Source organism: Drosophila kikkawai, chromosome 2L, assembly GCF_030179895.1.
Source record: "Drosophila kikkawai strain 14028-0561.14 chromosome 2L, DkikHiC1v2, whole genome shotgun sequence".
In the NCBI taxonomy this organism is placed as follows: domain Eukaryota; kingdom Metazoa; phylum Arthropoda; class Insecta; order Diptera; family Drosophilidae; genus Drosophila; species Drosophila kikkawai.
The window spans coordinates 14563296-14589201 of NC_091728.1; the positions used below are offsets into that span (position 1 = coordinate 14563296).

At 48.7% G+C, this 25906-nt stretch overlaps 9 protein-coding genes across 13 annotated transcripts; 5 read left to right on the forward strand and 4 right to left on the reverse strand.

The window, feature by feature from the left end:
• Positions 1–112: 112 nt before the first annotated feature.
• On the forward strand, positions 113–2247 carry LOC108086242 (KIF-binding protein). Its single transcript, XM_070285122.1, has one exon. The coding sequence runs from the start codon at positions 235–237 to the stop codon at positions 2023–2025; it is 1791 nt and encodes a 596-aa protein (XP_070141223.1). The 5' UTR covers positions 113–234; the 3' UTR covers positions 2026–2247.
• On the reverse strand, positions 2157–9172 carry LOC108086240 (cilia- and flagella-associated protein 44). Of its 2 annotated transcripts, none has more exons than XM_070285090.1 (10): positions 8797–9172; positions 6918–8734; positions 6212–6859; positions 6049–6156; positions 5068–5695; positions 4026–5015; positions 3546–3968; positions 3268–3492; positions 2888–3211; positions 2157–2843 (listed from the first exon to the last, which is right to left on the reverse strand). In XM_070285090.1, exons 1-10 carry the CDS (start codon positions 9058–9060, stop codon positions 2262–2264), a joined length of 6009 nt encoding a protein of 2002 aa, XP_070141191.1. In that variant the 5' UTR covers positions 9061–9172; the 3' UTR covers positions 2157–2261. The 2 variants fall into 2 exon arrangements, with proteins under 2 accessions (XP_070141191.1, XP_017038601.1); XM_017183112.3 differs by having other exon boundaries at positions 2157–2822; positions 8797–9171.
• Positions 9173–9216: 44 nt separating this feature from the next.
• Marcal1 (SWI/SNF-related matrix-associated actin-dependent regulator of chromatin subfamily A-like protein 1) lies at positions 9217–12036 on the reverse strand. Of its 2 annotated transcripts, XM_070285121.1 has the most exons (8): positions 11800–12036; positions 11178–11739; positions 10629–11119; positions 10410–10560; positions 10184–10348; positions 9798–10080; positions 9535–9729; positions 9217–9479 (listed from the first exon to the last, which is right to left on the reverse strand). In XM_070285121.1, the coding sequence occupies exons 1-8, from the start codon at positions 11960–11962 to the stop codon at positions 9273–9275; spliced, it is 2217 nt and encodes a 738-aa protein (XP_070141222.1). In that variant the 5' UTR covers positions 11963–12036; the 3' UTR covers positions 9217–9272. The 2 variants fall into 2 exon arrangements, with proteins under 2 accessions (XP_070141222.1, XP_017038602.1); XM_017183113.3 differs by having other exon boundaries at positions 11178–12036.
• Positions 12037–12186: 150 nt separating this feature from the next.
• On the reverse strand, positions 12187–14678 carry LOC108086244 (transmembrane protease serine 9-like). Its single transcript, XM_017183115.2, has 2 exons — positions 13860–14678; positions 12187–13035 (listed from the first exon to the last, which is right to left on the reverse strand). The coding sequence occupies exons 1-2, from the start codon at positions 14655–14657 to the stop codon at positions 12220–12222; spliced, it is 1614 nt and encodes a 537-aa protein (XP_017038604.2). The 5' UTR covers positions 14658–14678; the 3' UTR covers positions 12187–12219.
• A 1255-nt stretch (positions 14679–15933) lies between these two features.
• Jon25Bii (Jonah 25Bii) lies at positions 15934–16838 on the forward strand. The gene has a single exon (XM_017183151.2). It carries the CDS (start codon positions 15973–15975, stop codon positions 16798–16800), a length of 828 nt encoding a protein of 275 aa, XP_017038640.1. The 5' UTR covers positions 15934–15972; the 3' UTR covers positions 16801–16838.
• A 2268-nt stretch (positions 16839–19106) lies between these two features.
• LOC108086184 (serine protease 1) lies at positions 19107–19943 on the forward strand. The gene has a single exon (XM_017183046.3). It carries the CDS (start codon positions 19134–19136, stop codon positions 19908–19910), a length of 777 nt encoding a protein of 258 aa, XP_017038535.1. The 5' UTR covers positions 19107–19133; the 3' UTR covers positions 19911–19943.
• Positions 19944–19999: 56 nt separating this feature from the next.
• jet (F-box and leucine rich repeat protein jetlag) lies at positions 20000–22104 on the forward strand. 2 transcript variants are annotated; one of them, XM_017183150.2, is made up of 3 exons: positions 20000–20127; positions 20667–21429; positions 21762–22104. In XM_017183150.2, exons 2-3 carry the CDS (start codon positions 20675–20677, stop codon positions 21928–21930), a joined length of 924 nt encoding a protein of 307 aa, XP_017038639.1. In that variant the 5' UTR covers positions 20000–20127; positions 20667–20674; the 3' UTR covers positions 21931–22104. The 2 variants fall into 2 exon arrangements, with proteins under 2 accessions (XP_017038639.1, XP_017038638.1); XM_017183149.2 differs by lacking the exon at positions 21762–22104 and adding an exon at positions 21544–21755.
• Positions 21988–24590, reverse strand: betaggt-I (geranylgeranyl transferase type-1 subunit beta). 2 transcript variants are annotated; one of them, XM_017183148.3, is made up of 4 exons: positions 24477–24590; positions 24137–24248; positions 23924–24074; positions 21988–23146 (listed from the first exon to the last, which is right to left on the reverse strand). In XM_017183148.3, exons 2-4 carry the CDS (start codon positions 24244–24246, stop codon positions 22217–22219), a joined length of 1191 nt encoding a protein of 396 aa, XP_017038637.1. In that variant the 5' UTR covers positions 24247–24248; positions 24477–24590; the 3' UTR covers positions 21988–22216. The 2 variants fall into 2 exon arrangements, with proteins under 2 accessions (XP_017038637.1, XP_017038636.1); XM_017183147.3 differs by lacking the exon at positions 24477–24590 and having other exon boundaries at positions 24137–24421.
• A 239-nt stretch (positions 24591–24829) lies between these two features.
• Positions 24830–25901, forward strand: mRpL24 (mitochondrial ribosomal protein L24). Its single transcript, XM_017183051.2, has 4 exons — positions 24830–24992; positions 25087–25240; positions 25293–25682; positions 25745–25901. The coding sequence occupies exons 1-4, from the start codon at positions 24909–24911 to the stop codon at positions 25858–25860; spliced, it is 744 nt and encodes a 247-aa protein (XP_017038540.1). The 5' UTR covers positions 24830–24908; the 3' UTR covers positions 25861–25901.
• The last annotated feature ends 5 nt before the right edge of the window (positions 25902–25906 follow it).

A 25906-nucleotide genomic window follows, 5' to 3' on the forward strand; every position in this document is an offset into this window, starting at 1 on the left:
TGTCCACTCTTTCTTTACGAATTAGTGTTGTAATCACAAAGTTATAAACGCTTTTCAACACTTTTCTTTTTAGGTTTTTAGTGTGCCCAAGTGCAATGGTAATTTTTCTGAAGAAAAGCAGGCGGGCACACTGCGGGTAACAAAAATGAAATAAGGCGACGAAATATTGGAAAAAGTTCCGATTTCCCCTGAAAGTGACACTTACAACTTCTCCGCCCAGCAGTAAACGTCGACATGGTTATTCCCAAAGAGATTCTGAGCGACTACAAGGAGCTCTACGAGAAGGCCAACCGGCTGGTGGAGGAGGAGAGTCGCAGCGATCCGCCAACGGATCCCTTTCGGTCCCACTACAAAGCCCGCGATGTTCTGGTCGATTTAAAAAAGCAGCTGGACGACCAACTGGTGTCCGTCCAGGCCAGCGAAGAGGATGGCGGCCAGGATGACCTCTGCTACCGCTCCCTGCTGGCCTTCGTATGCCGGGATCTGGGCCGGATCTTTGTATACACAGAGGAACAGTCCAAGGGCGAGGAGTTCCTTAATCGTTGTTTGGAGCTCGTCACTCCGCTGAAGCTGCGTCCAGAAGCTGTCATTCCCTACATAGGCGCCGTTAACGAGCTCAGCATTGTCCTGGCCGCCAAGGAGGAGTACAAAAAGGGCCTGGACCTGCTGCTTCTGGCCGAAAATAGCTACGAGGAGTTCAAAGCCAGTGGCTTGGAACCCCTGGCCATACAGGATATCTTCAGTCCGTCGGAGGAGGGGCAGGAAATCGCTGCAGCAGGTGCAAAGGAGCTGGAATCTCTGTACACTCTGGTGTGTTTTTATCTAGCCCAAATGTATGGCCACCTGGGAGAGACGGAAAAGTCTGCTAAGTGCTGCCATCGCACGCTGCACCGCCAGTTGCAGTACAAGTCGTATGATGCCATTGATTTCGCTCTAAATACCGCCACCTTGTCGCAGTTTTACATTGGAGAGGAGCGATTCGCAGAGGCCCGTCATCATCTGGCCGCCGCCACTCTCATCATGGCGGAGTACGAGGCTCACATGCTGGAGCCGGAGGGAATGAGCGAGCAGCAGCGGCAGGATGTGACGGAGACCTTCAAGCATCGCTACGCCGATGTGGCCCGTTGTTGGGCCAAGTATGGCCTGCACTTGATGCAGACCTCTAGGGAGCGGCTGCTGCGTGACGAGGACGACAGCGAGGAGGCCAAGCGCCTGGAGAAGGCCATACAGACCCTCCGGCTGGCCGAAGCGGAGGAGTCGCGGTTTCCCGGTCTGGATCTTACCGCCTGCGAGAATCGCATTAGCTGCGACTACTGCCTGACCTTTGACGATGCCAAGCTGGTCTTCCACTTTGTCAACGAGTGGCTGGACATTGCCAAGGACTACTACAAGGCGGAAAACGAGGCCACCGAGTACTGTAAGATCATGCAGGACTACGCCGAGGCGTACGAGCGCATTGCCTTTTTTGAGGAGAATCCGGAGAATCAGGCCAAAATGCAGAAGCGTCGAGCCAAGTTCTTGGAGGATCTGCTTGATCTGATCGATCCCATTTTCTACATGAAGATCTGCCGCGAGTGTTGGTATGGGGCGGGAACAGCTCATGCCGCCGTTCTGGATGTCCGTCTCGATGCCATCCGTGCCAAGAGCTCCCCCACGCCGGATGAGATCAAGAAGGTCAACCAGAGCTGCCAAAAGGCTATCAAGCACTTTGAGAGCTTCATTAAATCGTACACGGCGAAGCCGCCGAGCGAGGAGTGGCGTCCCAACATGGACGAGGAGGAGCAACGTCTTATGCTCTATGCCCACTTTCACATTGGTCGCATCTACTACAAGCTGATCAGTCCCCATCCTGTTCAGCAGCTGCTGCAACTCACCAATTGCCAAACTTATTACCAAAAGTTTGACGAAGGCTGTGAACAGCACAAGGAGGCGGCCAAGACGCTGCAGGCCGAAGTGGGGGTGGTGCGTGAGATGCTGCAGCTGCTGCCCCTCAAGATGAACACGGTGAAGGCGAGATTGGGCTAGAATTATTTGTTCTAAAAATCGCTTTATAAAACTCTTTCCATTGGAAAAGCCCGCTTAAGGTTGGGCCTTCTCTTGGCCACACAAAAACATTGATAGAACTTGTTTGGTTAGTTAAAAAAACACACACAAACCTTATTAAAACATGTAAAATTGTTTGCATTTGCCGAAAGCTTTACACACTCCAAATAATAATAAAAATAAATTATATTGTTAACGCTAAAAGGGCAAGCCACTAATTATTTTTTGCTGGCAATCCTTACTTTCATCGGCGCTTCGCAGCTCGCCTGCTTGTACTGGCGCCGCTTTATCAGGTCTTTTTGGATGGTATTGCCCAGCTTGCGCACCGGCACAGCCGTAATCCCATCCAGCAAATTCTCCTGGGCATGCTTCATAGTGCTCTCGATGAGCTTCTCCACACCAATTGCCCGGGGATCAACCATGGGTTCACGGTCCAACACATCCACAATCATACGAACTGTCTCCTCCGACTGGAACTCCTCCACGGGCAGCACCTCGATGAGCTCATTGAACATGTGCGCCACAATGAAATGGGAACGGTTAACCACGTCGGTGGCATCGGCGTGAATGTGGGCGCACAGCGAGTCCTTGGCGTGGTCAAAGATGCCAGAGATGAGCTCCTCGGTGTTGATATCAGAGCGTTCGTAGTCGAAGACGGAAACCACCTCGTTAAAAAGCTTCCTCAGCTCGTCGGCACTGATGTGGATAAAGTACTTCTTGGGCACAATCGTCTGCAGGTGCTCGGTGATGCACTCGGCTATGCTGTCCGTATAGCGACCCTGGAAGGGGTAATAAGAGGTCTGGAGAACACTTGAAAAATCTAAAAAAAAAATCGAATTCGCACCTGGAAACTGTAGGCGGCCTGGCAAAGGTACAGAGAAGATCGTAAAGCAAACTTGCGCACGTTGTCCGGCGTAGTGCTCCGTCCAAAGAACCGATTGAAGCTTTTCTGGACGATTGTCTGAACGCGTTCCATGATGAACTCATCGGGCATGGGGGGCAGCAAGTAGGCATCTACATTCAAGATGGCCGGACAGATCAGGGCATCGTCATTGGGCATGACTTCGGTGGTTACCTCCGGTGGAGCATTGGGATCCAGCTCAAATTCGTTGTTGATCTGCAGGGGCTTGGACTTGAGACGCAAGGCGCAGATCTCACGCTCCAGGCACTTTTATAAAAGAGCATTTAAGGATAATCTCTAAGGATACTCAGTTAGCTACCCACCTCGATCTGCTGAAGCAAGGAGTTCTCAATACCTCTGAGCTTCTCAATGTCGTAGGTTAGATTCAAAGCACTTGGATTGCTCCACTTGGCATAGTTGCGGTCCTGAATGTCCAACAGAGTGCACAGGATGTTTTTCTCCTCGCGCAGCACTGTCATTATATTGAGCTTCTCCGTGTTGTTTTGGGTTTCCATGATCAGGGACTCTTCGCAGCGGGCTAGCTCTTTCTAGAGGATCAGAATTTAGGATCAAAATTTTCAAGAATCCTGTGACCCCTCACCTGCTTCTCCATTAACTCCTTTTCGAGGGCCTTTAGCTCGTCCTCGGCACTGGTTTCCAGGTCAAAGATATAGCGACGCAGTACCTCCTCCTCCAGCTCATCGAGATTAACAATCAGGCCGAACTTTTTCATCATGGCCTGGCGGATCTCCTCCTCCAGGCGTGTGATCTCGAACCGCATAAACTTGATGTCCGTGTTCATGCGCCGCAAATGAATAAAGTTGATGCGGTGCCAGCGCTTGGTGGCCTTGGTCTCCTCGCTGAGCTGATCCGCGCGCCGACGGAGATCCACCAGCATGTCGGCGTCAAAGAGAACGGCATTGGACAGGTCGCGGTAGTCGTCGCCCTCGTAGAAATGCTGCAATTGGTCCATGCGGATGATGGCGCTGATTTTCACCTTGTTCACTTCCTGCTGACGATTGCGCTGGAAAGGCAGGAGGAAAAACTTTATATTTTCCAAGGATCAGCTTAAAAATCCTACCCTAAACTCCAGCAGGGCATTCTTCTCCCGCTGGTAGACCTCCTCATGGAACTTCATCTTGATCTGCATCTCGGCAATCTCCTTGCGCTTACTATCCACATCCCGCTGCAGGTCCCGCATATTGCGCTCAAGCTCGTGGCGATCGGATCGCATGGCAAAGGCCAGGTCGTAGAGCGAGCGATCGAGACCCGTGGGACAAGTGGCCTCATCCAGCCGTATGGTGGTCATGTCCAGGGAGTCCAGACTCTTGTTGTCCGCTTCTTCGTCCTCGCTGGAGGACGAGGACTCCGAGGAGGAGGAGGACTCCTCGTCATCGCCTCTGGCCACCTTTGGCGGACGCCATTTCTTCTTGAAGATGCGACGCAGAAAGTCAAAGAACTTGTGACCTTTCATTGTGCTCATAAAGAGCACCTGAACGGCCAGGATCTGCTCGGCCAGCTTGTCAATGCTTCGTCGCAGTTCGTCCAGCTGACGGTTGGTGGCATTGATAACTACCTGCAGCTCGTTCCGGGTGCTCATTGCCGTCTTGGCGTTCAGCATCAGCTGCAACTCGATCTCCTCGCTGTCCCGCAGGATGTACAGCTCCTGGTTGAGGCTGATCAGGTATGAGGTCATAAACTCGGCATCCAGCTTGACATGAAAGCGCCGCACCTGCAACTTGGACAATGCCCGGTCGAATTGCTGCACCTCCTCTTGGACCTCCGCTCGTATCGCTGCCTGCTCACGCCGCATGAATCGTACCCACCGGTATCGCATCTCTAATATCATGGGCGTCTCATCCTCCGCATTCAGCTCAAAGTAGGCCGGCTCACTGACTGCCGGCATACTCTTCAGACCGTCGACCAGATCGGTATTGGATAGGCAGCGTTCCAGCTTGGACATTTGTAACATTACATAGGCGGCGTACTCGTGCAGTTCGGGTAGATCCAGTGCCGTTAGGTTGACCAGGCTTTTGGTTAGCTCCCGGTTGACTTTGGTGGAGGCGATTACCTGCGAATCCAAGGATGTTATTTGATTGCCACTTAACCGGGGTATCACTTACATCATCCACACTCTGCTCCAGCGTGAGAATGTCATCGATCTCCACACCACAGCCGGGCGTGTGATGCTCGATTAGATTGAGCTCGGGAAACTCCAGATCCATGTCGATCTCCTGTATCGGATCCAGGGGCAGGCGATCCACCGGGGGCAAATAGCTATTGATCACGTCCAAGCGCTTCCGCTTGGCATTGATGAACTGCATCAGCTCCTGCTTGCGCGTGCGCAGCTGTGCCACCGATAGATTGAAGTCTTTCACCATATTATAGTGACGTTCCCGGCACTTGACGATCTCTATGTATTTCTGGGTCAGCGTCTCCGAGGACTTGGGCTCATAGTCCTCGCCGATTTTCAGCTTGTAGTCACCCAGGTTGCGCTTGGCCTCCTCGATTTTGGCATCGTCATCTGGATGATTTCGATTGGGATCCGGTTTCTGGCGCTCTAACTTATCCCAGTCAAAGATGCGACGCACCTCGTACAGTTGGCGCTTCCGGTAGCGGACCAGGAGACGCATCATCTTTTTGCTGAAGCGCGGCTCAATGCTACGCGGATCGCGGCCAAAGAAAAAGGTTTCCGGTGGAGGCTGGCCAATGGATTCGTCTGAGGGTTCGGCCACCACAAGGTCTTGGAGGCTAGGAGGAGGTCATCGAGAACAATTGTTAGAGAGGGAATAGTTAAAGGATCTAAAAGGAAGAGGAGTGCTGGAGGGAGTTTAGAATGCTGAGGTGCTTTAAGGACTTTAAGGACTTATCAGGCTTACACTTCCGGCTGTTCTGCCACTCGATCCTCTCTGTAAAGGCTGCTTGTCGGGAATTTGGAGAGTAATTTATGTTGTGTAGTCAAGTGTTGATAGCTTAAGGGGAATACTACATGTAATCTTTTAAGAAATAATCAGCAATTGTCGTGAAATTTTGGAGATAGCAAATTTTGGTTTACATGTATATTCCCCCTTAAGTGTGTCTGAGTCATAGTTCCTCCCACTTACCCCATGTCGTGCTCTTGTTTTAGACGCAGTTCAATGTCACGCTTGATTTGCTCGAATTCCTCGCCCAGTTCCTGCAGGCGAAAGGTGGCCACGCCCGGCACATTGGCACTAGCCAGGACAAGGTTAGGCTTTAGGAGGACAGGTTTTCCATTAAGTTACTCACCCCAAAGGATTCACCGTGAAGGGAACTTCAACTAGATTCTTGAGGAAGTGATTGTACAGCTTCTTGTGCCCCACCTGGGCAAACTCCAGGTCGTAGGCCAAGTCCTCACGCACATCATCCAGCTCCGCCTGTAACTCATCTCGTATCTGTTGTTTGATGCGTGGATCCAACAGCAAATCCGTATCTTTGGCCCTCAGTCCCGGCGGCAGCTCCTCGTTTATTTTGATAATCTCAAAGTAATCATTTTGCAGCACCCCGATCTTGGCCAGGACATCGCGATCGTGTGCCTCAGCCGCTTCTTGCTGGCGTCGCAGTTCTGCATTGATTTTTTCCTGTTCCAGTGATGGTTCCTCTGGATCGACTATATCGGGAGCCTTTTGAACGTTTGGAGGCAAGGGCATGAGCTTATCCCGAAGCGGATTCTTAACAACTTTGGGACCGTTCCAATTGTGAAGGAAAATGTTGCCATCGTAGCCAACGGTGAGGATGTTCTCGCCATTGTAGCTGGTCTGGATGCTGGGAATGATGCCTTTAAGAGCATCGTGCATGGGATAGATGCGGTACTCGGAGAGGTCCCTGAAGTTATCCGGATTGATGCGGTTGATGCGAAGCCGTCCGTTAATCAGGCCAAAAATGATGTATTGATCACTGTGGGAGAGAGAGGAATTTTAGGGAATCCCCGGAAATTACAGCTTACAAGACTCACATAATGCAGTACGAGTGAATCTCAATATCATCCGCATCCGCTATAATGGTGGAGCACGTGGGTTCCGCCGCCTGGAACTCCAGCTCATAGATGTACCCCGCATCATAGCCCGCCATGGACACCCAGATGGTGTTCATTTCCGTATAGCGCAGCCAAATTATTGGATTGGGCTTCGGGGGTATGAACAGAGGCTCCTCCTCCTCCTCGGGCTCCGAGTCGGCCAAAGCCGACTCCATATCAATCTGCAGACCCGGATTGGCCTTCTTAAGTTTCTCGATTTCGTTCAACTTGCGCTCTCGCTTGCGTTCCTTGCGCTTTTTCGTCTGCTCCCGCTTGATGTCCCGCCGTATCCTGCTCTTCACGGAAGCAAACTTCACGTAGCGCTGACGCGATGGCTCTGTTATGTTGTAGGACAGGTGGGTCTCCTCCTCGGTGACCTGGGTGCGCACATTATACTCGTACACCTCGCCGGTCTTGCAGCCCACAAGGACCACGGTGGGCTCCGTCTCATGCCAGTAGAAGCAGTTGGGAATCGCTGCGAACTGCACGAATCCCAGGGGATGGATGTCCACCAAGGAGTTCTCATCGCGACTCAACTGATAGATGAAGATGCTCTTGTCAACGCTGCCGGTGAGGAGCAGGGTGCTCGTTCGGTTCACGGTTATCCTGGATATGGGCGACGTGTGTGCCTTGAAGGCTCTAACTCGGGTCATGGTTGGCCGGCTGGAATCGCTCAAATCCAAAAACAGTTGCCGCAGAATGCCGTCCTCAAAGCCGGCCACCAATTCGGTGCCCAGGACCGATACCTGAGTGTCCAGCCACAGCACATCGACGCCATTCGCCGGAAACTGCTTCTCCAGGATGAGACTCTCCTGCTCGTACTCGTACACAAAGATCTTGCCGCTCTCGGACATGCAGAGGAAGTGCGGGGACACCGGGGACATTTGGGAGGCTATAACCTTGCCGCCGATGCAGGAGTAGATCTTCTTTGGCTTCTGGGGCACATCATAGGTGTTGATATCGCAGAACCAAATGCCGCCGTTGCCATCCTGGGCGTAGTGCGTGAAGTCCATCTCGTCGTAAAGATGGATCTTCTGCATGCAGCGCAGCTCCACATCGGCGATCTTGAACTCATAGATCGGATCGATCTCCACGAACAGATCATCCTCGGGCGGGTCGGCCAAGTCCACCGTTTCCCAGTACCAGACACGGACATAGCCATCCATGCCCACGGTGGTCACCTCCCCGTTCTTCATGGTGATCCGCGTAATGGGCTTGGTGTGGCAGGGCTTGCGACCCTTGCGGCATACCTCGAACTTGATGAGGCCCGCCTGCCAGAGCAGCATGTTGCCCCAGTCGCAGCCCGAGATGACATTCTCATCGGCCAGCATGTACATGGCGGAGATGTCACTGAAATCCGTCTTGCCAAAGCGCCCCAGGTCGCCCTTTAGCTTCAGACCGGTAAAGGTGTTGGCCATCTTCCAGAACTTGATGTGACTCAGGCCCGAGGAGCAGAGCAAAATGGGATTGTGCTCCGAGAAGTGCACGAAGAGGATGTCGCTCTGAAAAGACTTGGCGCGCAGCACCACCTCCGCCTTCTCCCAGCGCCAGATGGTTATGATAAAGTCCGGATAGCCGGCCTGCGAGGCAAACAGTTCGCCCGTCTTGTTGTAGGATCCGGCCGTAAAGCACGCCTTGGCTGCATTCAGCAGCTTGACACGGACATCCATCGATGGATACTCGTAAATAAACACCGTAGGCTGCGGGCCATTCTCCGCCACTGTGAACAGGCCCTGGAAGTCGGGATGGTCGTTTTTCTAAGGATGGGCACTTGAAGATTTTAAATAACAATTTAGAGGAGAAATCCAGGACTACAAACCGTAATGAAGCCTATGCCACAGCCATAGACGGTCTCCTGGAAGGTAATCTCTTGCCGAGAAATGCTAAAGAATTTCAAAAAGTTGCCCGAGGCAAAGACCAAGGTGTCCTGATCCACCAGCACCAGATTGAAGAGCTTCTTGCAATCGTAGCCGAACGAGTGCTTAATGGCGATGATATCCTGGATGAACGATTCGTGAAATGAGCTTCGTTCGAGCTCCTCCTCTTCGCCCAAGAGCTCAGTTTCTCCCTGGCTATCGGCCATGGCTATATATATCTTTATATGTTTTAGTTTTTAGCCTAGTTTGTGTATTTTATTTATATTTGAAACAAGTGAAAAGGTTTGCTACAAATTGAGTGTTTGTTTGTTATTTTGTTGCCAGGACAGAAACACTGACTTCCCAGTGGATAAGAGCATGCGTACAAATAACTACCATTTATTGACATCATTTAACAGAAGTTGGGGAACAAAAAAAACTATATATCTAAATCCAGCAAGGCCTCATCTTCGTCATCCTCGAAAAACGCTGCCATATCCGACTTGGTAAGAGATTCTTGGGGCTTTTCTTCCAATTTATTATTGGTTTCACTGGGAGCCGGCAATAGAAACTGCCTAATAGACCCCTTATCTTGCTGGGCCGCAGAGGCTTTCGCGGGCGAGAAGTATTCCTCGATTTTGTGGGACTTTAAAGTAGGTTTACCTTAGTCGAAAATATAAAAGATATAATGCAATACTTACCGTGGTGGGCGCTGCTGTGTGCGTGGCCTTTTGTAGATTCTCTGCAAAGATGCCCACCTTACTGAGTACCTCCTGCTTGTTCTTTAGCATATTCCATATGGTATCATCGGCCGTATTGCTGGCCATCAGGTAGCGACATATCACCTCTTTGGTTTGGCCTATGCGGTGGGCACGGCTCTCGGCCTGGGCAAGGGTCTATAAATTTTTTAAATAAATTAAGTTCAGAGGATATTTTTCCTAGTCAAAGAGCAACTGAAACCCACACTTGGATTCCAGTCCAGTTCAGCAAACACTATGATCTCGGCGGCTGTTAGAGTAATCCCTGAATTGCATGCTTTCAGGGAGAGCAGGGCCACCTTGCAGGTTTTCTTCTTCTGGAAAGTGTCCACAAAGTCAGCCCGGAGATCACTACGGGTTTGTCCATCAATCCTTATGTAGTGAACCTTCAGCTGCGAAAGGCAATCGCTAATGGCATCCATCATGACCCGATGATGGGCAAATATTATAAATTTCTTATCCTCTTTAAGCAGGGTTTTCACATAGGCACTGGAATAAGGGAAAAGAATTTGTTATTACTTCTCTCTTAAAACATAAGTTAGCCTTTAGTTTAAAATGTTAACTTTATATATAATAAATAAAAATAAGTTACCAAACGGCTCGGGTCTTGACTTCAGCTGTGCGCGCATAGAAACGCAGAAGAATCTCCTCGGTGGCCCTGCCCTTGCTGGTTTTCAGCTCATTGCTAAAGGCATCCAAGCTGTCCTTGGTCTCTTCATTGGTCCAGACCAAAGCAGGATCCAGGACCACAGTTTCCCTAGGAATTTAAAAAAAGGTTGATAAAGTGACTGTATATTGCTTACGGCTTCGGCAAATACCTATTCTTGTCAGCCAGCTGCGGCAGCACCTCGGTTTTGGTTCGCCTTAGCATGTACTTCAGGGTAAGCATTACCTTGAGCTCCTCCAGATTAGATTGACCACTGGCATCCCAGCCAAACGTGGACTGTTTGCCATCACAGTAGCGAGTGGCTGAAGGTTAAGAAAATATTGAAAAAAAAAAAGAATAAAATGATAAATTAAAAAGAGTCTCCACTTACTAAACTCCAGGAAATTCATGAACTTTCCATCCACCAGCTGCAATTGCGTGAACAACTCTAAGGGTCTGGAGAGAGCTGGTGTACCCGAGAGCAGGACCACACGCTTGGCCTGATCCGTAAGCTTCTTGGCCACCTCCGTGCACTTGGCTTTGCTGTTCTTCAGCGTGTGCGACTCGTCGAAGATGATGAAGCCGTACTTGCGCTGCAGCAGCTTGTACCTGTTCCTCTCCATCATGTTGTAGCTGGTGATGAGCACCTGGGCCTCGCCCACATATTGCTGATTGTTGTTAAGCACCTGGATGTAGTGGACGGGCACCTTGGGCAACAGTTCCACTATGTGCTTGGCCCAGCTGTCCCGCGTGGAGGCCGTGGTGCAGACGAGCAGGGGCCAGTCATCCTTGAAATAATCAGCTACGGCCAGGGCTTGATAGGTCTTGCCCAGGCCCATTTCATCACAGATCATAATGCGTCCCTTCTGGCCAATGGCGAAGCTGGGAAAACCCAAATTAGTTGTGATCTTTTCAAGAAGTTTAACAGGAGAAATTTTACCACACGCCATCCTGCTGAAAGGGCATCAGTTTGTCCGCCAACTTGGGCTCTATGGAGGCCAGGACACTCCGCTCCGAGACCACCGCCGGTTGCTGACACAAATCCAGCACCTTTTTGGGCACGCCATTCACATGGACACCTGGCTTAAGGTCAGCTGCATGCAATTGCAGTGCTTGATAATCCTTCAGGTCAAAGGTCCAAAGGCGGCTGCTGGGCTCGTAGGATTTGGTGGGCATGTTCTTGAACACGGCTATCAGCTGCTCGTGATATCCGGAGGTGTGGGCCGCAAAGCGATTTGCGCTGATCATGTAAAGGTTGCAGGTAATGGAGTTCCGAAACACCGGTGCCACTGGCCGCTGCTTATCCTTCTCCGGATCCAGCGACAACGTTGGCCTGCCTCTGACCTCCTTGTCGCCGCCATTGGGCCGCTGGTAGGGATGTGCTGCACTGCGGGATAATTCCCGGGCGGAGGTTTGCTTTATCGCCTTCAAGGCGTTCAGGAAGGAGGAGCTCTTGTTGTCGCTAGTGGTGGGACCAGGACGGCTGACCTTCCACTGCCCTGCTGCTGGCGGGGATCGGTAGAAGTTCAACGGGGACTTGGCCTGCGGTTGATTCGGATTACCATGGCTTCCACTGTGGACTTGTTGCTGGGCGGCGCCTGTTGGAATCGTCGGGGCTGGTCTCCCGCCATTCCCACTGGCCTGGAGCTGGGACTTCTTGGCCTGCAGCTTGGACAGAGCAATGCGCTTCTTCTCCGCAATCTCGGACGCACTGCATGTGGACATGTCGCGACAATTTGCGACGAAATTTGGCGGAAAATAAAAACAAACAACAAATGCAGTGCGCAGAGTAACCAGCCTGGAGGAAATTTTATCGTAAATATTTATCGAAAATCGATATGGCGCGTGAAGTTCAAATACAATAAAGAACAAGCTTAAATTCCTCATCTTACTGATTCTTTTCTGCCTGATACGAAAATATTGGACAGGGAAAAATAATAACATTTCAATTGCTTTTCAAATAATCATTTTATTTAAAGAAATTAGTAAGAGATGCCAGTGTGGTCACGGATCCAGTCCAAGTGGTAGGTGACGCGCTGGAAGCCAGCAGGAGCTCCCGACTGGCAGCCGTTGCTGGAGACGAAGTTGCTGACGCCGACCAGCTTGCTGCCGTCGTGTGTGACCAGGGGACCGCCGGAGTCTCCTCCGCAGATGGACTTGCCGTCGACGGTGCGGGTGCAGATGACGTTGTCGCCAACGCTGCCGTAGGTCCAGCCGCACTCGTCGTTGTGGACGATCTGCAGGTCGACGCACTGCAGCCAGTCGGGCAGCGGGCTGCCGTCGTAGGTGCCGCCCCATCCGCAGGCCACGGCCCACCACTCGTTGTAGTTGTTGTAGCGGTCGTTGTAGCTGGGCAGCTCCACCTTGTTGACCATGTGCCAGAAGTCCACGTGGGGGATGCGGATCAGGGCGATGTCGGCGTTGGAGTGCTTGATGAAGTCGCCGTTGCCCACGGTGTGCGTGTACTGGGCGTTGGTGCGCCAGGTGGCTCCAAAGTAGACGGTCACAGAGCCGGCGTCTCCGATGCAGTGCTCGGCGGTCAGGACCCAGGTGTTTCCGATGATGGAGCCGCCGCACCACCAGCCTCCGCTGAAGCCGAGACCGACGGTGTAGGGGGCCTTGCCCTCGGGGGCGGCGTATCCGTTCGTGATACGACCCTCGATCTTCATGGGCTTGGGCAGGTCCTTCACGAAGACCTTCTCGTCGAAGGCGGCGGCCGAGGCCACGGCCAGAGCCAGGATAGTTAGGAACACCTTCATGTTGATGTCGACACTGGATTCTGCTAGCCAGGGAGCAGTCTTTTATAGGCCCCCCCAGAGCTCGGTTCCCGCTATCCCTATCTGGGTTCGTAAATATTCATCGAGACTCCCATAAATCCCGTGATTGGTGACAGCGATAAGCTCCGAAAGGAGCCACTTATCCGGGGTCTGTCAAACCTCGGTGGGGTCTAAATATTCCAAATATATAATATTAATTTGTATTTTAATTTAAAATTAATATTTTAATTTGACGTTCAACTAAGATATTTATTCTAAAGGAGTTGGTATCACCTTGAATGTAGAAAGGAATGGCCAATGGTTTCCTAGGCACTACTATCTATAGCGGATATGTTAAGTAAAATGTTTGGGTTTTTCTTAGCCTGTTTTGAATAGTCTTATCAATATTTATAGCAATGTTTGTCGGTTCTTGATTGGGCTGAGACCTGTCTATCTAATCATTTAATCAAGCTTTAAACTTTTATACAATTTACAATGATCTCTCGACATGAATGATTTTCCATATTTTTGGTTGGTTGTTGAACAAATTTAAAATAATAATCATAGATTATATTGACTTTATTATAAGCACGGAAATTTTATTTCTTAATAGCAGAGTGCCTGATTTTTATTTTGATGATTTTTATATAGCATTTTTTCTTTCTTCAAAATAAAAAGATTGGTTGCCAAAGTAGACTATTAAATACTCCATGGTTTACTCTGAAGCGCTCTTTAAATCTTAAACCCTATAAATAAATATATTCTTCATCTAAAGCGTTTTTATAGCTTAACAAATATTTGTATTAAAACACCATTAATTTTTTAAGAATTTGATTTATTTAACGAATGGCCGGACGTTGAGCTTAGTAGTAAGCCACGCCGGAGTTGTCGCGAATCCAGTCGAGCTGGTTGGTGACACGGGTGAAGCCGGAGGGCAGGCCGGCGGTGCAGCCGTTGCCCGACACCCAGGAGGTGACTCCCACCAGGCGACCGCCGTCGTGGAGCACCAGGGGGCCGCCAGAGTCGCCAGAGCAGGTGGACTTGCCGCCGGAGGTAGACACGCAGAGGATGCCATCGGGCTGGGTGCCGTAGGTTTGGGAGCACTGCGAGTTGCTGATGATCTGCAGGTCGACGCACTCCATCCAGTCGGGCTTGGAGCCGGAGGTGGTCAGACCCCAGCCGCAGGCCACGGCCCACCATCCGTCGTACATGTTGTAGCGGTCGTTGTAGCTGGGCAGCTCCACCTTGTTGACCAGGCTCCAGAAGTCGACGTGCGGGGTGCGGATCAGGGCGATGTCGTTGCCGTTCTGGTTGGGCCAGTTGCCGTTCTGGATGAAGTCGCCGCTGCCCACGGTGTGGGTGAACTGGGCGTTGGTGCGCCAGGAGGCTCCGTAGTAGATGGTCACCTGGGCGGCGTTGTTTGTGCAGTGAGCGGCAGTCAGCACCCAGTTGTGGGCGATGATGGATCCGCCGCACCACCAGCCACCGTTTCCACTGAAGCCCAGGCCGACGGTGTAGGGGGCCTTGCCCTCGTACGCCGGGTAGCCGTTCACGATGCGGCCATTGAGCTTGGTGTTGCCGGACAGGTCCTTGGGGTGCACCTGTTGCACGGTCTCAGCGGAGACGGCGGCCAAAGCCAGAGCCAATACGACGAACACTTTCATGGTGATTGAATGTGGCTCCTCCAGTTCTCCAGCCGGTTATATAGCGCCCCCTTATCGCCGTCTGGAGTAGCCCTACTTGTGTTTCATCCTATCTGCCCGCGTTCATCAATAGCCACAGACGAGAGCCTGCTGATACCAATGGAAATTAATAGATAGCCCGGGAACATCTAGATAGCTTTTAATTGTTGGTAGAATGTACTCTGGGCGGGAACTGGAATACCAAAGGGTATTGATAACATGGGAAAATCCTATTTTTAAAGATATACATATATTTAGTTTTAATGATAATAAATTTATTTATTGTCATTTGTATTAATTTTATCTTGATTAAGGTATATTTTTTTGGGCATTTGAATCATGAAGAAAATAATTTTCTTTGTTAATAAAATAAACAAATAACTTTGATGAAAATTAAAACGATGGAATCTGGCATACTAGACTTTCTTTCGAATTATTTTTTATTTAACAAAAAGAAAATGATTATTGGCAGGTGCCTTGGTATCCAGCTTGAGCTGTCTTTGCCTGGAGAAGATTGCCTTGTTGCTGCCAAGAAGTTTGGTAAATCTATTCCAGTTAGTTCTATTTCTTATAGAGAATGTTGATAATAAATAAAAAAATACTTAACATATTTAATAAAGATATTTAATTCATTATATAAATATTATTTATCCCATATTTATCCTTGCCTCTGCCCACCTGATGTAAGTCGAAGCATATCGTTATCCGGTCAGGGGTAAGGGTTTAATATTTATAATTTATAATGGCAGATATTTGCTCTTCCTTAAATAATAAATAAATAAATAATTAAAAGGTATAAATTCGAAGCCATTATAATAATATTTCCATTTGCCCCAAAAAATAATGATAGGCTTCCCTTGGACTTGTTGCCAAATCTTTCCACGCTTCTGTTCGAGAGGCCTTTCGGTTGTGGCTCTCGGCATGAATGGGTGGCTTATCGGGAGACTTATCTACAAATCTGCCCCAAGAGGCGGCAGTGCGTCCATAATCTTTTAATGAATGGGTGAAGGTGCGACAGAGGTATCAACTCAATTGAGTGGCAAGTGCCGGCATGAGCCGGAAAGTGAGTGAATCTGCTCGATCAGACTTTGGAGGAGTACCCTGTGTGGTGGAAGACACGCATATCACTGAACGGAGCTGTGGAGGCGTGCGAAATTAGCTCGATTAGATTACCTGCCGGCAAGTGGATTGAACTTTCGAGTATCGAAGAAGATCTCCGATATGCCATCCAACCGGAGGTATATAAATCACCGCCATGGAGTGTCCAGTCCAGTTGAGCTCGAAACCAAGTATCAACATGAAGCTGTTCCTCACTGTCCTGGCCGTGGCCGTTGCCTGTGCCACCGCTCAGCCCCAGAAGGCGAAGCCCGTGCCCCTGAAGGATGCCGTTCAGGGTCCCGCATCCGGCTCGATCGAGGGTCGCATCACCAACGGCTACCCGGCCTACGAGGGCAAGGTGCCCTACATTGTCGGTCTGGGCTTTAGCAGCGGTAGCGGCGGTTGGTGGTGCGGTGGCTCCATCATCGGCAACACCTGGGTGGTGACCGCCGCCCACTGCACCCACGGCGCTCACTCTGTAACCATCTACTACGGTGCCCTGTGGCGCCTGCAGGCCCAGTACACCCACACCGTCGGCAGCGGCAGCTTCCGCCAGCACTCGAACTACAACACCAACAACCTGAACAACGACATCTCCCTGATCAACACCCCCCACGTGGACTTCTGGAGCCATGTGAACCGCGTGGAGCTGCCGTGGAGCGACCGCCACAACTCCTACGACGGCTGGTGGGCTCTGGCTTCCGGATGGGGCAGGCCTTGCGACAGCTGCGGCGTCTCTGACTACCTGAACTGCGTCGACTCCCAGATCATCAGCCGCGATGCCTGCGCTGGAGTCTACGGATCCGATGTGGTCACCGACAACGTCATCTGCACCTCCACTCCCGACGGCAAGTCCACCTGCTCTGGCGACTCTGGCGGCCCCCTGGTTCTCCACGACCGCAACACGCTGGTCGGCGTCACCTCCTTTGTGGCCTCCAACGGATGCACCTCGGGCCTGCCCGATGGCTTCACCCGCGTCACCAGCTACCTGGACTGGATCCGCGACCACACCGGCATTTCCTCTTAAGCATAATTTCGTTTTTGAAATAAATCTATTTGCATATATTTGGATGTTGTTTTAATTTCTCTTAGATTGTTATTTTATTTATGGTGGGTTTGGGTCGAGCTATTTCTATTTGGATGAGTTCATCTAGTGATTAAAGTTTTGAGTATTCATTAAGAATCCTTATCGGTGGCTATAGAGCCAACCTAAGGGATTTGTTTACCTTTGGCGGCGGTTTTATTCTTTGATAAGATTATGGATTTTGCGTATTAAATATTTGCAAAATTTAATCAATTATAGAAGAATATATTTATATATATATTTTAATAGCCTTGATGGGTATTATAATTTTTGTCAAAAGTTTTTAAGCAGTGAAGTCATTTTACTTAATTTTTGCGGAAATGATTGATTGATTTCTTTAAATTCAGTATACAGATTTGATAAGCTACAAAAAAAAGCGTTCCAAACTGAACTTTAAAACTTAGATAAAAAAAAAAAATTATGATAAAAAAATATGGATAAATTCGATTTAAAGATTTCAAATATAATATTTCCTGTTTTCTTTGAGGGTATTATGATTTAAGTCAGTGAAGGAATCGTTTCCGACCCTATAAATCATATATTTACTTGATCAGCATTAACAGACGAGTCGTTCTAGATATGTTTGGAGGAAAAAAAATTTTAAAAATTTTGTCCCAAAATTTCAAACTTTTATAAGGGGTTACATCATTAAAATTCTCAAAAATTGACATAAATTTTAATTTCCTAAAAATTAAAATTGAGTTTGCAGATTTGTTAACATAGAAAAAACTGGCACAGAACAGCTTTCCGAATTGAATTTGATGCATTTTTGGCTTAGTTATGATTGGTTTTTGATTCGATGCCACAAAACTATGGCAAACTACAAAGGTATACAAATTTGGGCTTTCCGAAGTTAGTTTCCTTTTTTGTCTGTTTAAACTTTATATGTAAAATTTTAATTAATTTAAGTAGACAGATTATTGTACATTTATTATTAAATCTTAAAGCCAGACAAGTCTTCTAATCTTATCGCTCATCACACTCTAGTTTTCGTGGCGGCTTCGGTGCATTCTAATTAAGAGCGACCACCATGAGTAATCTACCATTTAGTGAAGATCCTGTCATATATTCAAGACATCACTAATTAACCCACAATTTTACTTGTTTCGATAGCCAACGGAGCTGGTTCCTGTCTCAGTTCCTTATCACTGGGTGTTTATGGTCCTCTTGTAGAATATTTACAATATTTATTTGCCTGCAGATAGGGGACTCCGAGTACAGAAGCCTTGTATACCTAGTAATTAGAATTATTTGTTTTACTTTAAATATTTATTTATTTACTTATATATTGAATTACATTTTTGTGATGAAAATTAAGAAAATATTTTTATCACAAAACGAGTCAAGTTTTAAACAGATCCGTAAGGATTTCTTGGCTTACGAAAACTATACACGTTCTACATCTGCAATAGAAAGAAAAGTATATTTTGTTTTCGTAGAGTAGCCTCTTCCATTGATAATACTATTTATTTACATTGATATTTAAGGAGTCCCGTTAGAGTGTCTACCATGGCAACAATTATTTCTCCCTAGTTAGATCAGAAAGGCAAAATGAAGATAATCTTATCATATTACTTGAAAGCATGTACTACTACAAGTTACTAACAAAAATCATCCATTCTTTGAGTACATTTATGTGTCATTTGTAAGTCTTATTTGCCGAACCAAGTACTTAGTAAAGTATCCTAATTATAAACAAATGACGTATTGAACCTTAATTACAACCAATCTACGAAAGTGCTTCTTGACAAGATTTTTATTATCATTCAAACCACTAAGTTAAAAATCATTCTCGAAATGAATGATCATAGTAAATTTTTTAAAGGTTCAAAGAAAGGTCTGAGCCCAGTCAGGAATGTTCGAACACTGCAATAAATATTGCTAAAACTATTCAAAACAGTCTGAGAAAATCCCAGAATTATAATAATATTAAAGCAATTGTCATTCCTTCCTTTAAGTTGATATATACTGTATCAGAATAAATCCAAATAAAAAAAAAAATAAATTAAATTTTATATTAAATATATATAATATATTCGGAACAAAATTCAGACCGCACCAAGAGATTGTCTGATAGTAGGTTTTCTTGGTTTCTTCCGCCTAAGAAACTCCCGGTCAAGTGGCTCCTTTCGGAGCTTATCGCTGTCACCAATCACGGGATTTATGGGAGTCTCGATGAATATTTACGAACCCAGATAAGGATAGCGGGAACCGAGCTCTGGGAGGGCCTATAAAAGACTGCTCCCTGGCTAGCAGAATCCAGTGTCGACATCAACATGAAGGTGTTCCTAACTATCCTGGCTCTGGCCGTGGCCTCGGCCGCCGCCTTCGACGAGAAGGTCTTCGTGAAGGACCTGCCCAAGCCCATGAAGATCGAGGGTCGTATCACGAACGGATACGCCGCCCCCGAGGGCAAGGCCCCCTACACCGTCGGTCTCGGCTTCAGCGGAGGCTGGTGGTGCGGCGGCTCCATCATCGGAAACACCTGGGTCCTGACCGCCGAGCACTGCATCGGAGACGCCGGCTCCGTGACCGTCTACTTCGGAGCCACCTGGCGCACCAACGCCCAGTACACGCACACCGTGGGCAACGGCGACTTCATCAAGCACTCCAACGCCGACATCGCCCTGATCCGCATCCCCCACGTGGACTTCTGGCACATGGTCAACAAGGTGGAGCTGCCCAGCTACAACGACCGCTACAACAACTACAACGAGTGGTGGGCCGTGGCCTGCGGATGGGGCGGCACCTACGACGGCAGCCCGCTGCCCGACTGGCTGCAGTGCGTCGACCTGCAGATCGTCCACAACGACGAGTGCGGCTGGACCTACGGCAGCGTTGGCGACAACGTCATCTGCACCCGCACCGTCGACGGCAAGTCCATCTGCGGAGGAGACTCCGGCGGTCCCCTGGTCACACACGACGGCAGCAAGCTGGTCGGCGTCAGCAACTTCGTCTCCAGCAACGGCTGCCAGTCGGGAGCTCCTGCTGGCTTCCAGCGCGTCACCTACCACTTGGACTGGATCCGTGACCACACTGGCATCTCTTACTAATTTCCTAAAGTAAAATGATTATTTGAAAAGTAACCGAAAAATCAGGCTTGTTTTTTAAATCCTTCCAATTTGGCGGTGGCTGTTTGTTTTAGCTATTTTGTAGCTGTTTCTTGTTCACGCTTCTGGGTGAAAGGCAAACAGCTGATCGCATTACGTTTTATTTGGAGCAGGATCGCGGGTCAGGAGCGCTGCTGGTGGACAGATCACATAATCGGAGGCGCTAGAGCTGGGAAACTATCGATAGTGACACCATTCGATATTTTCGATGTTTTGAAAACGAAAATTCGATACTATCGATAGTATCGTTTTTTTACGATTCTTTTTGCAAATTAAAGTTATAGCAATTTCAAATAGAATTATAATACTATTCAATATGTTTTGACTAAGTAATTAACATAAATATTCTATCCAAGCAACTTTGCACAAATAAAATTGTATTACCATTGCTAAACATACGCTTAGACTCTGAAGACGTGGCGTAGACGCACCCTTTCTTTTGAGATTCAGTTAATATTTTTCACCACCAACTCCAATTTAAGTTAATTTAGAATACATTTTTATTATAAAAAAAAAAATATATATATACATATATATATATATTTGTTTGCATTTTTCTTACTAAATTTCAGCAACAAAGCAGAGATATAAAAATAGTCCCGTACTATCGATAGTGATAAAAAACTATCGATGGTGGCTCAAAAAAAGGAAAAAGTCGATACCTCGATAGTACCATCGATAGTTTCCCAGCTCTAGGAGGCGCACTCATGTGCACCCTTAATCCCGAGGAGGAGGCTCACCTTGTGGCCATGGCCAGTGAGGCCTTGAGTACCACGGATTCGCCGAAGACAGGCAAGCCTCTGTCGCTCTTCGACGTCTGCTGGGACGACGTGCTCATCCCGCAGGTGGCCGTCTACCTGTCGCTCAAGGATCTCTTCAACCTGCGCTGCTGCTCGCGTACCGCCCACCGATTCGTGCAGGCGGCCCTGGAGAAGCGCCAGGAGCTTCATTTGTCCGGGAACAATACAAGCAATATCGAAGAGGGCTTCCGAGTGCTGGCCCGCTGCTGCCACCGTCTGGAGGTTCTCCATCTGGCCCGCTGCCGCTGGCTGACGGACGAATTACTGCTTCCACTGCTGGCAAATAACAAGAAACGCCTGTGGGCCGTCAACCTGAACGAATGCATCAATATCACGGCCCTGTCCCTGCAGCCCATCATCGTGGAGTGCAAGGAGCTGCGAGTGCTTAAACTGTCCAAGTGCCAGTGGCTGACCACTGGGGCCGTGGACGCCCTGACCCTGCACCAGAGCAAGCTGGTGGAGTTCGACATCTCACACTGCGGCGCCATTGGCGAACGCTGTCTGATCATCTTCTTCCGGAGGCTAAACAAGCTCACCGTCCTGTCGCTGGCCAATACGCCCAGCGTCACTGACCAGGTGCTCATCCAGATTGGAAACTATTGCCGGGAACTGGAGCACATCAACCTGATCGGCTGTGCGGCCATCTCCGACTATGGAGTGCAGTAAGTAGTCCTCGTTATCTCTTCTCGCTGTAGTCCTGTTCGTGTCTGTGTCTGTGTGGTGTTCCTTGGGTCAAACCTGGCCAATCCTGCATCTGCATCTGGGTATTTTTTCAGCGCTCTGGCCAGGCAGTGTCCGCGTATACGCACCCTGCTAATACGCCGCTGTCCGCGGATCACGGAACGCTCGTTGGCGCCGCTCCGGCAGCGGTGCCTTTACATCGATCGGCAGGAAGAGGCGGCGGGACACCATGCCCACTATCTGAACGACTTCTATCCAAGCGATTTTCTTGTTTACTAGCTCTCCTCCGTTCGTTCTCCCCTCTCGCCCGCAGCGCCCTCACCCAGAGCTGTCCTCTACTGCAGTCGCTGATGGTGCAGCGCTGCCCGCTGGTCACGGAACGAGTCCTGGCCCCGCTACGCGGACGGGTGCACATCGATCGGCCGGGAATGGGCTACAACCTGCCGGCCATGCAGCACCACCGCCTGTTCCTGCAGGTGTGACTTACCTTTACAGAGATTAACCCTGGGGACGGACCAAAACCTAGGAGGCTTTTGAGGCTTGCTGTAAATACATGCTTCGGCATGGGACGCTTTAATTTAATTTTAAGCTTAATCTTACACTCGTTGTTAACATTAATTTAGGCTGTACAATAAACGTATTTACTCCCTCCGAAAGCCTGAGCTTCTAGCAATACAAAAAACAGGTAGAAAAGCATGGCTAAAACGTGGCTAAAACCTGGCCCATACAAATACAATAGTGTGCGTGTGCGTCAACGCTTTTTGTCCCTCATTGTGCCTGAATCAAAGGCGATGTAGAGGTAGTAGTTGCAGTCGTCATCGCCTCTGGCTCCTTCGCCAGCTTTAGGTGCTGCTGGGCGGCAGAACTCAAGCCCGTGTCGTCGTCGCCACGTCCATTTCTCGAATGCCACTGCTCGTGCAGGTGCTTTAGGTGAACGCAGGCGGCCATGGACATGTTCAAACTAGGATTCACGGCACTCAGGCCCGGTTCACCAGTGAAGGCAAGGCCACAGAGTCCCAGGTACGTGTGAAACGGATCGGGTGTGGCCTGTGGCCACTTGGCAAAGCCCCCAATTAGTTTGTCCTGCGTGCTCAGTATGTACTCGCGGTTCTTTGCATAGTCTGTCAGCTCGAAGCCATCCAGAATGCACAGCGAAGCACCTATCCAAAAGGAGTAGCACGTGTCCACTGGCTTATTGGGACGCCCCTGAAATCCATCCATCTGCCGGAAGATGAGCCAACGCTTCATTCGTTCAACTGTATCCGCGTCCAGTCGTTTCAGCTGTCCACTGAGATGCAAAGCGGCCAGGGCGCAGAATGTGGTGCCACCATGTGCCTCGCCCTCTAGCTCCTGACTGAAACCATAATCGTAGCGCAGGCTACGCATAATAAACTGGTACATGGCCTCCTTGTCTACATCGCCCCAGTAGTCCAACATGTGGCAAATGGCGGCGGCACAGTAAACAAAACGCATATCATCCTCGCTACCATCGATGCAGGCTCCAAAGCTTCCTTCCGCCTTCTGAACAGCAGCCACTCCGTCCACAATGCTGCGGCGATCCAAACGGGACAAATCGTCACCCAGGGTCACAAGGACGGCTATGCTGGTGTATGTCATGGCCAAGTGGCCCCACTGGTACTTCCGCATGCACTCCAAGAGCGCGGCGTCCTCCGTTTTCGGCACCATGGCGCGGCAGCCCTGCAAAGATAAAACGAAGGCGCAATAAGTTAATCAATCAATAAAAGGTTTTGCATGTTTTTCTCGTCGCTGATAAAGCGTGGCGTGATGAAACCAAGGTAATGGGATGGGGGACTGGTTGAATCGAGCTGCTGCTGCGGGAGAACTACTTCCCCTGCAATTATGTATGCATATTTGCACAGCGGAGGTGGGAATAATAACAACAGCAAGGTGAATTCAAGTGGCAATGCTTTGGAATTACATTTAAAGTTCTCGGAAAGTTGGGTTTAATAAATATAGAGTAAATACTGGAATAATAATGAGTAGTATTATAAGTATATGCTAATCTTGAGTCATTAAAAGTGAATTTATATGTGGACTATAAGAGATAAAGTACCAAGTAAAGCGTAGAGTTAGCGAAACCTTATTATTTATGACTTCTTTTTTTGACTTTAATTAAATTAAATATGATTTAGTAGAGTTTGAACTCCCTCTTTTACTACATATTTTTGAGCTATTATCTTGCCTGCCATAGTAGGATGTAAGACACCCCCTCGTAGATCATATTCCCGAGAAGGAAATACAAATCATGATACGCTGGATAAACAATTAATACTCCGAAGTAAACGGCAAGGTCTGCCGCAGTGTCTGCTGCCGGGCCACGTAAAGAGATAAGGAATGCGGTTGGATATCGGAGGAATGGGCGGGGATATGTGGCGTCGAGCGATTCTCTGTTTAACTTGCCAACTGCCGGCTGTTTGTTCACCTGACAGACGACTGACGGGAATTTATGCTCACCATGAAGCCGCCGCAGTTCTTCTCGTTGTCGCGTGGCACCACCAATCCCCCGTAGATCCAATCGATGATGTCCTGTCGCTGCTGTGGCGGCACCAAATGCAGGGAATTGAGGACATCCAGGCCGCACACAGCAAAAAAGACAATGGTACTCCTAAAAGGACAAATGGAATAATTCAGAATAGTTCAAGGACCCTCGCAGGGTGCTGCACTCACCTGGTGTTATCGTGCGAGGCCATCCGTGCCGGCAGCAGATTGAGGAAACGCAGCAGGTTCTTGGCGTGCTTCGAGAGCAGGACGGGCTCCGGCTCGGCGTGGTCTTCCATATCTATGTGATGGGACATATCGAAGAAGTTATTGTGTCCGGAACGGAACTGCGTTATCGGTGTGAGTGTGTGTGTGTGTTTGGGTGAGTGTGCGACGACGGTGAGGATATGTGTATGTATGACTAAGCGCTGCTGCAGCTGACGGAGGCACAGATGCTCGCGGTTGGCCAGTGCGGCTTCCAATGGAAGTGCGCCCGCACGTGCCCACACTTAAGTAGTCAAGCATTTACCTTTTGTTTATAATAAGCCGGTTTGCATCGCAATTTAGGGCTGCGACGAACGATAAAAAAACTCCCAAGAACAGCAAAGCAAATAACAAGTGCTTCTTCTTGGCAGGTATTGTCAATCACAGGGAAATGTGTTTACACGAAGAACAATTCCGTTATTTGTGATTTCAAAAGCAAAACATAAATAAAAAATAAAATATAATATTCATAATTTCCAAATGAAAATATCTTTAATTTTAGCAGACTTCATAAGTTATTTAGTTATTTGTATTATTTGATTATTAATACATTTTCCCGTATAAACTCTCATAACACCCCTGTCAACGTTTCGTTGTGAATGCCTTTTCTTCTTCCAGACCCAAACAGCTGTTTGCTAGCCGCATTTATTTCTTATTTTCCTAGTTATTTTGTTAATTGTTGAATTAATTGTTAAAAATGAGGATAACACAATTTTTGGCCAGCAAATTAAAGAACTTCTCCAACCTGCCCAAGGAGTACATCGAGCGCAGCAAGAAGCAGGTAAGCTAAAAAGTCATATTTGTTAAACCCTTTGCGAGAAGAGCTCACGTAACAGATAATATTAAAACCCATTTCTCTCTAAACTAAAAAACAGGTGTTCTGGCAAACACCTAATGAAAAGAATTACCTGCAACGCACAGTGGAACGGAAGCGGTTTCGATACACAACAAACCGCTCATGGACTGGTCAGTTCCGGCAGCAGAACATGCCGGGCACAGTGCGCCGCAAGGTGCTAGTGGAACCAATTGGTGAGATCTTTTGATAATTTTTAAAATTAAAAACTAATAAATTATTTTCCAGAGGAGTGGAGCTTCTTCCGTGGCGATCGCATCGAGGTTCTGGTTGGCAAGGACAAGGGCAAGCAGGGTCTTGTCACCCAGGTGATCCCCGAACGCAACTGGGTCATTGTAGAGGGCCTTAACTGGCACTACCGCAAAGTGGGCGCCGAGAAGGAGTTCCCCGGCATCATTATCAAGTCCGAGGCACCGCTGCATGTCACCAAAGACATACGTCTGGTGGATCCGTCGGATTTGCAGGGTACGGACTTTGAGTGGCGCTTCACAGAGGAGGGTGAGAAGGTGCGTGTGTCCATGCGATCGGGCCGAATCATACCCATACCGGAGACCAACAATCAGACGTATGACTACAAAACCCCAAATGCTTATATAGAAAGGGAGAAGGATACGCCAGGTGGGCTACAGATTTCTCTTGCTACTGTCGTTTTTTTTCTAGGAGTTTTTCTTACTTTTCAGCTGCTGTGGTCGGCGAGATCACCTTCCAACCCAAGCTGTCCACCTTTGAGATGGACATCATGGAGGAAATGGGCATCAAGGAGGAGCGCACGCCAGCCAAGAGCTACTGGTATTAAACCTATGCCTAATCTTTATTAAAGTAATGTACAAAAACCCACATCT